We start from the raw sequence: 15,313 nt of genomic DNA, 5'->3' as shown, positions 1-15,313 counted from the left end.
AACGAGTGCCCGGTGCATATGTTCATCAATGGTAACTAAATTAAATCAACACAATCACTAAATTTTTGTTAAAAACATTAGTAGATTTTTTTGACAGTTATTTAATATTAGCATACTTAAATTACACTCAAGATGCGAATGGGTACCGTTAGTGGAACTTTATTTTTTTTTTGGGATAATTACAAAAACTCTTTCTAAGTTTTAACCACTTTACACTTTATCTCTAATTTTTTTTCTCACTTTACTCCCTAAATCATTAATCAATTCTAACATTATATAACGAAAATATAAAAAAATATTGGTATTTCTAAGGGTTAATTATAGTAAATCCCTTAAAGTATAGCACATTTTGCATTTTACCCTCTAATATCATTTTTTTTAATTTGTCTGTTTGTCCCTAAAACCCTTAGTCAACTCTAATTTTTTTTATACCATTCAAGACAAATAATGTTTTAAAAAATAATATTCCTAAGGGAAAAAAATTATTAGTGCAAAATTGAACTATGGAAATATCCGGTCTATAGATTGGGTTTATTTGGATTGAAGATTATTTGAAATTTTTTTAGAATAACAGCACTTTTAGCGATTTGATATTTGTGAGACAAAACGGTGGTTGAAAAAATAAAAAAATGATTGGAAAACGTGTTTATATTTTTAAAAAAATTTAGCAATTCATATAAATTTTATTATCATCTAAGTATGGTATATTAAAAGAAAAACTCTGGAAATTTTAAAACTCAAATCAACCATATTTCTCTCTTATTTTAGTATTACCCACAAAAAAAAATGTAAACTCTATAAAGAAGTATCTAGCTATTAAAAAAAAAAGGCTTAGCCGTATGCATATTTACATGGAGAAACTGACAACATCCTGGCCATTTTTAGATTTTTAAAGCTATTTCACATTTTGATCTTTCAATAACAAATTTTGTCTTTGGTGTTATCAAATATTGGCGTTCACTAACGATTTTGTTAACAAACAAACAAATTGAGAAAAAATGATGTTAGAGTATAAAGCTCAAAACAAGCTACATGTTAAGGGGATTTACTTTAGTTAACTCTTAGGGATTTATAATACTAATACACAACTTTAGAATTGACTAACGATTTTAGGGGTAAGGTAAGAAAAAAATAATGTTAGAGGATAAAGTGTAACAAATGACTACCACCTTTGGGGGAGTTTTCGTGATTAACCATTACATGCAAAATCTGGCCCTGAAATTTAAACCAGAACAAAATAAAAACAAACAAAACAAAACAAAAAGGGGCGTTAGCTGGAAGAGACAATATAATAACAGAAATAAAAACAAGGGTAAAATACACTAAATTCCCTTGTGATTTGGGTTATTATCATAAAGCCTCCTCATTGTTTGAAAACCTCCAAAGAACCCCCTCGTGGTTTGGACTAATTTGGACAATGGACGGAAATCATCCAATTTGACGGAAAGTGAATTACACACGCTTGACAAGCGAGTGTGATAACAATACATCAAGGGTAATGTGATAATTTTACGTTTTCTTTTCTTTTCTTTTTTTCCTTGTTCTTCCTTTTTTCTTCTTTCTCCTGAACCATCTGGAGTAGAAATTTCATGAATATAGATGAAATCTAAGACCCAATGGTGTTGAAGATGACGATGAAGGCGGTTACCATGGCAATTGAAGCAGCAAAAATTACCATTGATAGATTGATTCGTACACTTCCGTCACTGTAGCAGATGAATTTAGTTGTAAACTCGGGGGTTGCTAGGCGGGACAAATCCTTCTCCTCCGGCGCTACCAGGTGGGTTTGGGATGTGGAATATGGCACTGAAACTTCATGCAAATTCCAGTGAATTTACTCTCTCCTCAGTAATATTACTTCGGCACCGTCTTTAGTGAATTTACTCTCTACTCAGTAATATTACTCTGGCGCTACCAGGTGGGTTTGAAGTTTCAATGCCGGGCTTGGAACTGAAGGTAGTGATACAGATGGACTTTATTATCATTTGGCACAAATACAGTTTCCCAATTTCCAATTTGCGGTGATACAGATGGACTTTATTATCATTGAACTGAAATTTAGCACAAATACAGTTTCCCAATTTCCACCCAAATTCCAGACTGAAACTTCAAAGCTTTGTGCCTCCCTCACCTCGTTTTCTCCGCCCTCCAAATTAGTGACAAACATACACTCACACGCTCCCCTATTTTCTTTGGTACGACTCCACCCTAACTCTCTTCATCTTTGTCTCTCCCATTTTTAGTTATTACGTCACGCACCTGCAATCTCCGGGCGTAAGCTCAACTCCGTTAGCGGCCACCTTAATTAGTGAAACCTCACCGGAGAATGTCGCAATCTATTAATTTATCCATTTCCACCTCCTCACCAACTTTCCCCAATTTCGCATCCCTTTCAAGATCCTCAACTTCGTTCCTCACCGGAAGTTTCCAGTTCCCAGTCAAATTCAGACCCTCCAATCTACGTACACCATGGTTGTTAAAATCGCGATTCGGATCGTAGGATCGTACGATCCTACGATCCGGAAAGGCAAAATCGATTCGGATCGAACTTAGAATCGTAAATTCCTTGAATCTACGTAGGATCAAGGTAGGATCGCATAGGATCGTACGATCCTACGATCCTACTTCGATCCCACAAAAAAGGGCTAATTTGTGAAATACAAGGTTCATTTTGCAAGTAAAAATCAACATTTGGGGTAGGCTTGTAGTTTATCAAGAAATTACAGGCCTTAGTTGCAATGTTTTAACAAAATTTGCCTCAAAGTCAAAAGGTTCCGTCAAAAAGCTTCGGTCTTCTTCATCTTCTCCTCAAGCAGACCTTAGTCATTTCTCTTCTCCTCTCCGCTGCCCAAATCAAATCCCTAATTTAAACCATCAAACCATCTCAAGCTTCGGCTACAGCTCTTACTAAGACCAAGTACTAACAAGACAAATTGTTGCGGCTTCTACCAAGAAGGCAAGAACCCACAAGCTACAGCCGACAGCTTCAAGGCTTCAAGCTTTAAAGCTTCAAGCTCCAGCAGCCATTGCTTCGGTAAGAATATCAAGCTACGAAATCCTCTGTTGCCGCCGGATTTTGGCCGTTTCAAGCTTCAAAGCTTGAAGCTCCAGCACCCGTTCTTCTCCAATTTTCGTGCTGCCAGCCTGCCACCACACTGAAGCTCAAGCACCAGCACTTCAATTAAAGTCATATGTGAGTGTGGTTATTTTCTTGCTTGAAAATTGATACTTTGGGAGATAGTGATTGATAAAGTTGTGATTTGTATTTGGTTTTCTTGGTATTTGAACATATATTGGTTTTGATTGAATTGAGTTGAAGTTGAAGGGAATTATTGACGGGTCCATTAGGATTTGTGAAAATTTGGTTTTCTTGCTTGAAAATTATTGACGGTTCTGAAGCACCAGCACTTTGTCTTAGGATTTGTGCTCTCAGAATCATTAACGGGTCCATTAGGTACACTCTTTTTTGCCTTCTCCATAGGAAGCTCTGATAATCGAGACTTTGCTACCACATAAATCTTCCCATTGAACTTGTTGAAGAAATCAAAATTAGGAGTATTATTATTTTGTAATAATCGAAAAATTATTTAATATAACATCGTTTAAATCTTCCCATTTTGTCATGCATTTTGCAGCAGTTGGACGGTTGATTTTTCAACTGTTATCTTTACAGTAAAACATGTCAGTTGATAATTTTTCTTTCTATTACATGACTCCTTAATAATCTGTTTTCACAAGATTGTTTTTCTGTTCTACTCTAGTCCTAGTTATTCCTTTGACTAAGCTATATTAAGCTGTGATCCCAAAGATGCTTCATGTACTATAAGAACTCTGTACTGATCTAGACATCAGTACAGGGTATGAAGGATCACTAAGGACACATAAAAGAATTTCCTTTTCTGGTAGGACGCATAGCAAAGTTTTATTTTCCAGAAAAATTCACACAAATACAAATGTTTGCTGTTCAAGCATTAATTTCTGAACTTCTATTGTTGCTGCTGTTATGTCCTTTACCTATATTTTCATTGGATTTGCACTCGGCCTTGCAAAAATCATTGGTAATAAGACTGAATTTCTTGTGCTGGTCTGGTCTGGTCTGGCTTATTTTCTGAATGCTAGCTTTATTTTCTTTTATCAAGTGCTGGTCTGGTCTGAATTTCTTGGTTTCTTATGAATATTCTAATATATTTGGCAGTGCTTAAATGTCTTCATCCGCTTCAAAGAAACAAAGTAGAAAAAATGCACCGGGTGCTCGATTGGATCCCGGGTAGGATCATGGAATTGAAATTGATTCTAATAAAAAACAAGTTCAGTGTAAATACTGTGGGATTACTCGAGCTGGTGGTGTGTATAGGGTTAAGCATCATTTAGCTTGTACATATACAAATGTTGAATCATGTCCCAGCGTTCCTGAAGATGTTAGAACCCAAATGTTTGATTTACTAAGTGCAAGTTCTGAGGAATCAAGGAAAAAAAAACAAAGGGTTAGTACCATGTATGATTTAGAAGAAGAAGAATGTGAAGTTAAGCAGCAGGCTAAAAAATGTTCTATGGACAACTTTGTTGTGAGAAAATCTGGGAGGTTGAATGTGAGATAAACAACCATAAATGAGAAATGGAAGAAACAAGATAGAGATGAAGTTTGTCAAATAATGGCTAGGCGGTTCTATACAAGTGCCATTCCATTTAATGCTGTAAATAACCCATTGTTTCCTTTAATGATTAGGAAATTGGGAGAATATGGAAAAGGACTTAAACCACCTTCATACTATGAAATGAGAGTGACCTTTTTGAAAAAATAGATGTAAGAGACATTGAATTTGCTCAATATGTACAAAAAAAAGTGGAAAAAAACTGGTTGTACTATTATGTCCGATGGATGGTCTGATCAGAGAAAGAGAACAATGAACAATTTTCTTGTGAATAGTCCAGCTGGTACTATGTTCTTATCTTCGGTAGATACCAATAGGCTCCGTTTGGATTAGCTGTTTTTGGGGTTGTTTTTCAAAAACAGCACTTTAGCATTTCGTTTTTGAAATACAAGTCCGTTTGGATTAGTTATTTTTTAGGTTGTTTTTCAGAAACTATATGAAAAACTTTTACTGTATAGTTTTTGGATTATTTTTAGAGGTATTTTTAAAACATATTTTTGGATATTTTTATAATTTTATTTTTACATTCATTTATGCATTTATAATACATTTATAAATATTTATAAATAAATATATTTATATATTCGCTAAAAAATATATAAATGTATTATAAATGTATTATATTATATATAATACATAATATAAATATATTTATAAATGTATAAGTGTATATTATTATAAATGTATAAATTATAAATGAATATTATATAAATGTATAAATGTATAAATTATAAATTATAAATTTTATATTTTTATATAAATATACATTTATGGATTTATAATACATTTATAAATAAATATATTTATGTATTTATATAAAAATATATAAATGTATTATATTACATATAATACATATTATAAATATATTTATAAATGTAAAAGTGTATATTATTATAAATGTATAAATTACAAATGAATATTATATAAATGTATAAATTATGATTTTATTAATATATATTAATATTATGTAAAAATGTATTAATATAATTAATATAAATGTACAAATGTATTAATATTATGTATAAATATAAAATTAATATTATGTATATTAATATAAATGTATTATAAATGTATTATATTATGTATAATACATAATATAAATGTATATTATAAATATACATTAATATATATATATATTATGTATAAATGTACATTTATATAAATGTATAATATATATTATATTATATATAATTTATATAATATATAATATTCATATAAATATATTATAAATATGTAAAAATATTTTTTAAGTAAAATAAAATATTTATAATATGTAAAAATAAATATATAAATATTTAATATATATAATATACATTAATATTAATTATAAATATTATAATATTATAAATATGGTGTTTATATAATATTTCAATTTGTAATATTTATTGTATATTTCATTATATAAATATTCATATAATATATAATATATAATTTTCAATTTGTATAATATACATAATATTGTATATATATAATATAATATACATAATATAATATATTATACATAATATACATTATTACATATTATGTATATTATATATTATACCTAACATTATTAGACATTATTATACACAATAATGTACATAATAATATTATACATTAATAATGTATATATTATAATATAATGTACATAATATATTATGTATAAATATTTACACATTTATGTATATAATATTACATATTATGTATATTATATTATGTATATTATAATATATTATGTATAATATTAATGTATATAAATATTTATATAATATATAATATATATAATTTTCAATTTGTATATTTCAATTTATATTAATATAATATATATATATAATATACATAATTGAAATATACATATGTAGTTGTTTTTGATATAATGCTTGGATATGGTGTTTTTGGAGTTGTTTTGGAAATACACATTTAATGTAGCATTTGGAATGTGAAAAACAGTTTTTCAAAAACAGCCCAAAAAACAAGGATCCAAACACACCCACTGATATTTCAAAAACAGCTCAAAAATTATTTGAATTGTTAGATGGTATTGTGGAAAAAATTGGAGAGGATAATGTTGTGCAGGTCATCACCAATAATGCTTCTAATTATAAGGCAGCTGGAAAAATATTGATGGAAAAGAGAAAAAGATTGTTTTGAACCCCTTGTGCTGCTCATTGTATTGATCTAATGTTAGAAGATTTTCAAAAGTTTGATTCTCTCCACAAAGTTACTATACAAAAAGCGAAATCAGTGGTTACATATATTTATTCATGGGGTACAGTTATTAATTGGATGAAACAGTTCACTAATGGCAAGGAGTTGATTAGACCTGGAGTTACTCGTTTTGCTACTTCATACTTGACCATGAGACGTTTTAGCGAGCTGAAAGGGAATTTGTTTAACTTTTTCTGTTCGGATAAGTGGAAAACAAGCATGTATGCTAGGAGAAACAAGGGGAAAAAAATTGAGAGCATCATTTTTGATAATCAAAAATTATGGCCAAATGTGGAGTTATGTTTAAAGATAGCTTCGCCTCTTATCAAAGTATTGAGGATGGTTGATTCTGATGAAAAACCAGCCATGGGCTTTCTCTATAAAGCTATTGATCAGGCAAAAGAAGAAATCAAACAAAATGTGAACAATATTCGAAATAGGTAAATTTTAAATAAATTGTCATATTAATTATGAGTTCATTTATAATTTCTGTGTTGGATAGTAGAATGAATTTTTTTAGTTATTTTTTTAACCAAACTCATGTTTATATGCTAGATATGAATCGGCATTTGCTATCATTGATAAAAGATGGGAAGATCAATTGAGTCATCCTTTACATGCCGCGGGTTATTATTTGAATCCTCAATTTCAATATAGTCCAGATTTTCAGTCGGATGCAAATATAAAACGTGGCCTTTATGATTGCATTGCTAAGATGGTTCCCGAATCTGGTGAAATGGTGAAGATTGATTTGCAATTAGATGACTTTCGACATGCAAATGGATTATTTGGTCATGAAAATGATGTACTAACAAGAAACAAGAAATCTCCTGGTTAGTTACTATTTGAATTTTGTGTTTTATTTTTAAAACCTTTACTAATTTGTTATTTATTTTAATTTCCTACAGTTGATTGGTGGGAATCTTATGGCGATGAGTGTCCAGAGTTGAAAAATTTTGCCATTCGAATTCTCAGTTTAACTTGTAGCTCTTCTGGATGTGAGCGAAATTGGAGCGCATTTGAATTGGTAATAATGTTTTCATATAATATAATATCTCATTTAGTATAATATTTTGTTTAGCATTTGAATTTAAGTTCGTAGTATAACTGTATAAGTTCTTTCAATTTCAATAGGTACATTCTAAGAGAAGAAACCGTTTGGCTCAAAAAAGAATGAATGATCTTGTGTTTGTGATGTACAACTTGAAGTTGAGAGAGAGACAAAGGCAAAGGCAACGTGTTATTGAAGAAATTCCTTTTGAGAATTTGCCTTCAGATGATGAATGGGTGACAGAGAGAGAAAATCCAACTCTTCCAAGAGAAAATAGCTGGTTACGAGTTCTAGATGACAATCCCAAATGTGACACTTCAGATGAAGAGGGAAATGAAGATGATGAAATTGAAATACTTACAAGAAATGTGCAGAGAGTTTGTAAGTTTCTTTCTTTCTTTCAATTTAAGTATAAAGTTTATCCTTTTTTTTGTTTTTTTAGTTTTATTTTGCAAGTTCTCTTGTTTTTGGTAACTTTCATTATTATTGTTTGTTTATTTAGATGATCATGAAGATCGTCAAACCCATGTCCGTCGAAGACAAGTGAATAAAATGAAAGAGATTCATGTTATTGATGAGGATGATGGGCCTTCAACTGAATTCGACCGCCAAGATGATGATTATCTTGATATGGTTCCCGAAACTGATCTTCAAAAGGGAACTAATGATTTGGATGATACTAATTTGGATGGTGATGAAGATAATGCCGAAGATGAATTCCAAGAGAATTGGGATGGTGAAGATGATTGGGAAAATAATGATTTTGATAATATGGATTATGGGAATAATGAATTTGATTCAAACGATGAAAATGATTGGTTATAAATTAATGTATTTCTGAATTATTATGATACTTGAAAATGATGAATTGTTGCTATTTTATTTTTTATTTTTTCATGTTTGTTTAAACATGACAGATGACATTCTAGTAATTAATTTTGATCTTGAAAATCTTTTTGGATGTTTGGCTTTTTAGTATTTGTGAAGGTTGATGATTATTTTATATTTGAAATTATGATTGTGTAAACTGTGAAGCATTTGGTTTTAAGACTTGAAATCATGACAGATAACAGGTTTATATTCTCTTCTTTATTACTTGTCAGATAGTAAGTAAAAAATACTATATATTTATGAGTAACTTATTTATTTGATATCTTTTAGGATGTACAAAATGATATATGAATTTCAAATTCATTAATTTAGTAAATTTAGGAGTTTTGGTAGGATATTACGATCCTACGATCCGATTCTGTGAAACTAAAATCGATCCGACGTGGGATTCCGATTTTACAAACCTTGACGTACACTAGCACTACCGGAGCTTCTCATTGCCAAAGCCTCCTTCGATTCGGAGGCACCTTTAACTTCAGCTTTTGCTTCCGTTGCAGCTGCGACTCTAGGTTCGGATAATGGTTTGGGAGGGTGTTATCGGCTGTGACGCCAGCGGAAGTGGGCTCGATTGAGGTGGATGCGGTGACGGAGGCCGAGTTGAAGGAGAATGTGTTTTCAGTTGAATGGTGGCTGTGGTAATTGGTGGCTGTTCTACTGTTGTCGACGGAAAAAGTGGAGATTTGGAGAAGATGATAAGTTTTGAAATTTTCAAATGTGCCACTTGATGTTTCTTTATTCTCAAATGAAGTGAAAAAGTTTTTAAAATCTTATGTGAATCTTGAACTAACTTTTAGTACAGATTGAAACAAGGTTAATATAGGAATTTCATATTTTCCGTCAAATTAGACAATTTTCGTTCATTGTCCAAATTAGTCCAAATCACGAGGGAGTTCTTTGGGGGTTTTCAAATAATGAGGAGACTTTATGATAATAACCCAAACCAAAGGGGGTTTGGTGTATTTTACCCTAAAAACAAACAAACAAACAAAAAAGTGCGTTAGCAGGAGGAGACAGTATAATAACAGCAAAAACTAACAAATAAAGTTCCCCTTGCTATCATGGGTAACAAATAAACAAAAGAAAGCTAGTAGTACGTGATCCAACAAATATTATACTTAATTATGAGTACATTAGAAATTTAGTTAGCGTTACGTCGAGGTGTCGACACTCAACCCCCCATTCCTCCCCCAAATTCAACTATTCTGGCCTATGCCACTCTCTCCACCCTCTTTCAGGATCCTCCAAGTATGTCGACATCCCAACCCAACCGCAAGAGCTTTCTCCCATCTGCTCTGCTCGCTCTTGCTGTGCTCTGCCTGTGCGCCCCTTGCTTTTTTATCTTTTTCTTTTTGTTTGTACCAATCGGTGGTTACATTTGCCACAAGAACGCGGTTCGTCGATGTCACATCCCCAATCCCAAAGGGGGTCATCATCTTTCATACTTTTTGATTACCTTTTTTCGTTCGTGAATTCTTGATGCCACAAGGTTCGTAGTGGAGCTGGAGGTATAAATAGTTCCACTGTTGAGAAGGGTGTTGAGATTCGTGCTGATTTTATTACTCTCTTCAAAAGAGAGCTAGAGGGTTTTCAAGAGAATACCGAAACTCATTTTTTTGTGCACCCCTTTATAGCTTGCATCCCATGTCATTCATTGAGGTTAGGCTTCTCTCAGTGTTGTACTCTGTTCTGATCCTTTCTTCTTCTTTCCTCCCTGCCTTGAGTTTCCTCTTCTTTCAGCGTTCTTGGTTACTTTCTTGCTCGTAATCTGATGTTTGGGTAGGTGGTTGTTGATCAAGTTGTGATTTTTATTGGGATTTCTTGGTGTTTCAGGATATATTGCCTTTGATTGAGTTGAAGGGAATTACCGGGAAGTCTCGGGCTTTTGCTGGTAAAAACGAGAATTTGATATACCCTTTTCTTTATTTGTCTAGAAAATTGAGAAACAACTGGAAGAATTTGGTTATCAAGCTGGTTCTTGCATGTTTTGCTTCCTAGTTGTTGAAAATTCTGTTTCAATTCATAAGTAGACATCTTTTTTATTAGGTTGCTATTATTTCTGATGTTGTACATTGATAAACGTGAGATGACGAATTAAATTCTTCTTCTTGTTGGTGTTTTGATTTCATGCAGTATATTTGTGAATAACACAAATATGGAGCTGAAGAGTTGATGTTTCTACCTTAGTTATCTGAGTTGACTGTTTATTTGGCTTCTCGAATGTCTAGAAATTTCAATTCTAGAAAATATTTGAGTTGACTTAATCATTAGTTTAATTTGGGATGAAAGAAAGGTAGTCTGCTTTGCTATATTACAGTATGATCACAAAGAGAATGCATTTTCTTAAGCTGCATGCATGTGAATTTGCCTCATCATTTACTTTTTCTGTTGTTGGCATGGAGAAAACAAAAGTTGTGTATCTTGTGTTTTTGTTCAATATCTTTCTCAATTACAAAAGAATGGTAGGACGACTGAAGTAATTGCTGCTTGTCCATTATTATAGGTCACTAATGCCATGGTGGTTATGTTTCAGTTGAATTGTTCATGATTGTAGAGCAGAAAGTCTCTTTTGTTGATGACTTTTAGATTGTTTATAATCATCTTGGAAGTTGAAATGCACTCTAAATTCTCTAGTGTCTTCCATTTGGGGCTCCAAAAAAGGCTCCTTTCTGCAGGACCTCTCTCAATCCATGGCAAACACGACCTGTACCAGTCATGATTCTGAATTGGACAGCTGCCGAGATGAGGGAACAGCATTCACCTTGAAAATGGTGGCGATTGCAGCAATCCTTTTTGCTGGGGTATGCGGTGTTGCAATACCCTTAGTTGGTAAGAAACGTTGGTTCCTTGGAACAGATTCCAACCTTTTTGTCGCAGCCAAGGCCTTTGCAGGTGGCGTCATTCTCGCTACAGGTTTTGTGCACATGTTGCCAGATGCCACGTCAAATTTGACTGACTCTTGTCTGCCTGAAATTCCATGGTCAAAATTTCCATTTTCTGGATTTATAGCAATGATGGCGGCATTGGGGACTCTTCTGATTGAGTTCATCGGAACCCAGTACTATGAGCGTAAACAAGGGAAAGAAAGCCAAATTGTGCGGGTTGATTCAGTGGACATGGAGTCAGGAATTGTTCCAGCAGAGAATGAAGGTTTGAATGGGAAAGTGTTTGGTGAAGAAGAAGGTGGTGGCATGCACATTGTGGGGATGCATGCACACGCAGCACATCATAGACATAGCCACCCTCAAGAGCAAGGAGCTTGTGCTGGAAATAAGAGGAGTCATTCACACGGTCATTCACATTCACATGAGATAGATGATGGGAATGAAGAAGGTAGTAAGAGGCATGTAGTTGTTTCACAGGTACTTTAAATTGCTTTGTTTTGTGTGTTACATTCATTTTGGCAGCATCTTTGCACTTTCATTGCTAATACTCTTCAAAACGTTTTTATTTGTGCTCTTTTTATGTTGTAGTTAGTTTTTTTTTGAAATAGATAGAGGATTGGGGATAAGATTTGGACTCATGATCAAAGACCATAGAAGGCCCCCATTCATTATGCAATCTTACTTTAGGCTCTGACTGTCAACAATTTCTTTAAATCTTTGTGGGGAATAAACCTAAATTGACAAAATTGAGTGATATTTGGAACTTCATGGTTCCCAAATTCTAGCATTTTATTGAAGAGATTCTGTGAAGTTTCTCTAGTTTTTGTTGGAGGCCAGCAAACTTGATTTCGTTATGATCCTACTTGACTGATACTCTTCTTATACCAAGCTTTTCCTCTCCCATTCATTCTTACGTATCATACTTTGTGCTGATGCCTGCTAAATATTCAGAAGGTGGATCATAAAATTTTGCCTTTGTTATTTTATGATGACCATTTATTCATTCTCCAGGTGTAGAATATTTTATCCTACTTTTTCCAGATATTAGCTCATTATGAAATGCATTTTATAGTTGTCATTGAATGAAACCTCACTTGGAACAAAACTTTAGAGAATTTGTGGCGTAATAGTTCTTTCATGCTATATGTTGCTATGATTTAATATTTCCCCTCCCCCCTCTACAGATCTTTTTTTTTTCCTTTTTTTTGGGAAGTCAATCAGTGACAATGGAGTCTGCACATTATGTATATTATCTCATTAATCTCCCTCGTTCCAAATTTCTCTGGGGAATACAAGTCTCAGCTGTGGGCAGACTGGTGTGCTGAAGGGTGGCTTTTGCAGTGTCTGACTGCTAGTTCAGCGCCATCCTCTTTTTCTGAGGATTTTCTTCCACATCCTTGTGTGCTTGACTGATAAAGTTCTTGTGGCCGAGTTAAATATTGTTTTGACCTTGTAGAAAACCACAGCATCATCACTACTGAGCTATGCGCTGGCTTTCCTGATTTTATAGGTTTTTCTTGTATCTATAGGCCAAGATAGTTGAACATAAGCATTCCCCCCCTCCCTCTCTCTCTCTCTCTCGGCCCTATTTTTACTCTGTAGTTGCCATATCTCAATTAAATCCATTTTTTTGCATATAGATTAAAAGTTTATCTGGATTTCACTCATGTCTCTCTTAATTGACAGGTCTTGGAATTGGGGATAGTATCACACTCCGTGATCATTGGGCTCTCTCTTGGAGTGTCACAAAGTCCATGTACCATAAGACCCTTGATTGGGGCATTATCATTCCACCAGTTCTTTGAAGGGTTTGCTCTTGGAGGCTGCATCTCTCAGGCCCAGTTTAAAACCGTCCATGCTACCATAATGGCATGTTTTTTCGCCATCACAACCCCACTGGGGATTGCTGTGGGGACTGGGATTTCTACTAGTTACAATCCAAACAGTCCAAGAGCCTTGATCATTGAAGGCATCTTTGATTCTATATCTGCTGGCATTCTTGTTTACATGGCCTTAGTTGATCTAATTGCTGCTGACTTTTTGAGTAAGAGAATGAGCTGCAATACAAGACTTCAAGTGGCTTCTTATATTGCACTGTTTTTGGGTGCAGGGTTGATGTCCTTGCTTGCACTTTGGGCTTAATTAGGCGTAGTTAGTTTTAGGTATTTGTATTTGCTTTTGTTTCTTTCTATTTTTTTTTTCGGTTCTTTTGAAGGACCCCTCCCCGCCTTAAAAAAAAAAAAAAGGACTCCACTGAGTGGTAGTTGATGCAACAAGTCATCGAATACTTATTCTCCAGGTACCATTGAAAGTATCATACTATCTATTTTGGAATGTTTTAAAATATTTGTTATCTTATTGAAGTTAAAGTTACATTTGATTTTTTTTTTAATGTTATTCCCATCTTTACCTATATTTCATATTAAATTCAATTTTGGATTTTTGAATTTTTGTGGGTAATTTTAAAAACAAATCCACCGTCATTGAACTTCTGTTCTTAAATTGTTGAAATTAAAAAATGTGACAAATAATCTAGGACGAAGGGAGTATTTTTCATCTATCTTTGGAGTGGAAGCTTTTGGCAAGGGCAACGTCGTAATTTGTAGTCAATATTTTTGAAATTTTTATTTTAGGAAATTGTGAATGCAACGTTACTTCCCTCCATCTTATCTTGTTAAGGTAATATTTTTATGTTCATGAGGTTATAAAATTCTTGAATCTCGAATAAACGTTTAGTAATAACCATTGGCTACGGCCACTAGAAGTGTCTTTAAGTTCCTTTTAGGGTGCTGATTGAGAGATCAATTCCGTTCTGATCAATTTCTGACGAGTCACTGTAATTTTGGACGGACGAAAATGAGTCTAAGTCATTTAAATTTCTCCCAGCCCTAGATTATTTAAACCATCGCCTTGGTTTAAATGGGTCAAGCTATCAGGGTGGTCCAAATTTGGGAGGTTAGCTCAAAAAATTGGGCGGTGGCGTGGCCAAGATCAACTGATCCAATGTCTGCAGCGATTTACACTAGAGACCGGGTTTAGGCCAACTCAAAGGCACTCTCACTTTTTTTTTCTTTACTTGACATCGCAGTTATCAAAACTGCAGTCACCATAAAAAAGGGACTAAGCGATCGACGTTTCGAACCCCACTCTTTTAAGAATTTTAAAGGAGGTGTCAGAGTACTCCTTTAGTTTAGTTAGTTCTATATAGGCTCCCCCTTCCTCTAGAATAAAATAGACTCCTTTGATTTAGTCAGGTCTATATAGGTTCTCCCTCCCTCTAGAATAGGATAGATGAAATTATACAAGTTATACAAATATTATCGTTGAAAAAAAAAAAAAAAGATATCGCAGTTATTAATTACCAAACCATACTGTGCAAATGAATTAGATTTGTTCAAATGCCAATTCATCTAAGAAATTGATTTTGGTCTAAAGTTGTTTTCATGCGTAGAATATAACATCCAGCCAAATGGTTCATAAAAAGCTAGTTAAGTTGAACAGAAGAATATTATAGTGTCCTTTAACCTATTGACAAATGTTTAGGTAAACCAGACCTATTATTTGTTCAGTGATCATATGGTGTTCTTTATTCAATTTTTCCACCACAAAATTGATTGCTCTCTCTTTGTTTCATTTTTACAAATGGAGAA

The 15,313-nt window shown here is 33.2% G+C and overlaps 2 protein-coding genes across 5 annotated transcripts; both read left to right on the top strand.

The window, feature by feature from the left end:
• The first annotated feature begins 2,775 nt into the window (after positions 1 to 2,775).
• On the top strand, positions 2,776 to 8,751 carry LOC113702820 (uncharacterized). 4 transcript variants are annotated; one of them, XM_072061476.1, is made up of 6 exons: positions 2,776 to 3,193; positions 7,204 to 7,279; positions 7,395 to 7,672; positions 7,748 to 7,866; positions 7,974 to 8,271; positions 8,393 to 8,751. In XM_072061476.1, the coding sequence occupies exons 2-6, from the start codon at positions 7,206 to 7,208 to the stop codon at positions 8,713 to 8,715; spliced, it is 1,092 nt and encodes a 363-aa protein (XP_071917577.1). In that variant the 5' UTR covers positions 2,776 to 3,193; positions 7,204 to 7,205; the 3' UTR covers positions 8,716 to 8,751. The 4 variants fall into 4 exon arrangements, with proteins under 4 accessions (XP_071917577.1, XP_071917576.1, XP_027079765.2 ...); XM_072061475.1 differs by having other exon boundaries at positions 6,927 to 7,279; XM_027223964.2 differs by lacking the exon at positions 7,204 to 7,279 and having other exon boundaries at positions 2,777 to 3,193.
• Positions 8,752 to 9,943: 1,192 nt separating this feature from the next.
• On the top strand, positions 9,944 to 14,055 carry LOC113702818 (zinc transporter 4, chloroplastic). The gene is made up of 4 exons (XM_027223963.2): positions 9,944 to 10,437; positions 10,612 to 10,669; positions 11,440 to 12,140; positions 13,350 to 14,055. The coding sequence occupies exons 1-4, from the start codon at positions 10,423 to 10,425 to the stop codon at positions 13,803 to 13,805; spliced, it is 1,230 nt and encodes a 409-aa protein (XP_027079764.1). The 5' UTR covers positions 9,944 to 10,422; the 3' UTR covers positions 13,806 to 14,055.
• The last annotated feature ends 1,258 nt before the right edge of the window (positions 14,056 to 15,313 follow it).

The sequence above is a fragment of the Coffea arabica genome, chromosome 8e (assembly GCF_036785885.1).
Source record: "Coffea arabica cultivar ET-39 chromosome 8e, Coffea Arabica ET-39 HiFi, whole genome shotgun sequence".
Lineage (NCBI taxonomy): Eukaryota > Viridiplantae > Streptophyta > Magnoliopsida > Gentianales > Rubiaceae > Coffea > Coffea arabica.
This window is presented reverse-complemented; position numbering and strand designations above follow the sequence as displayed.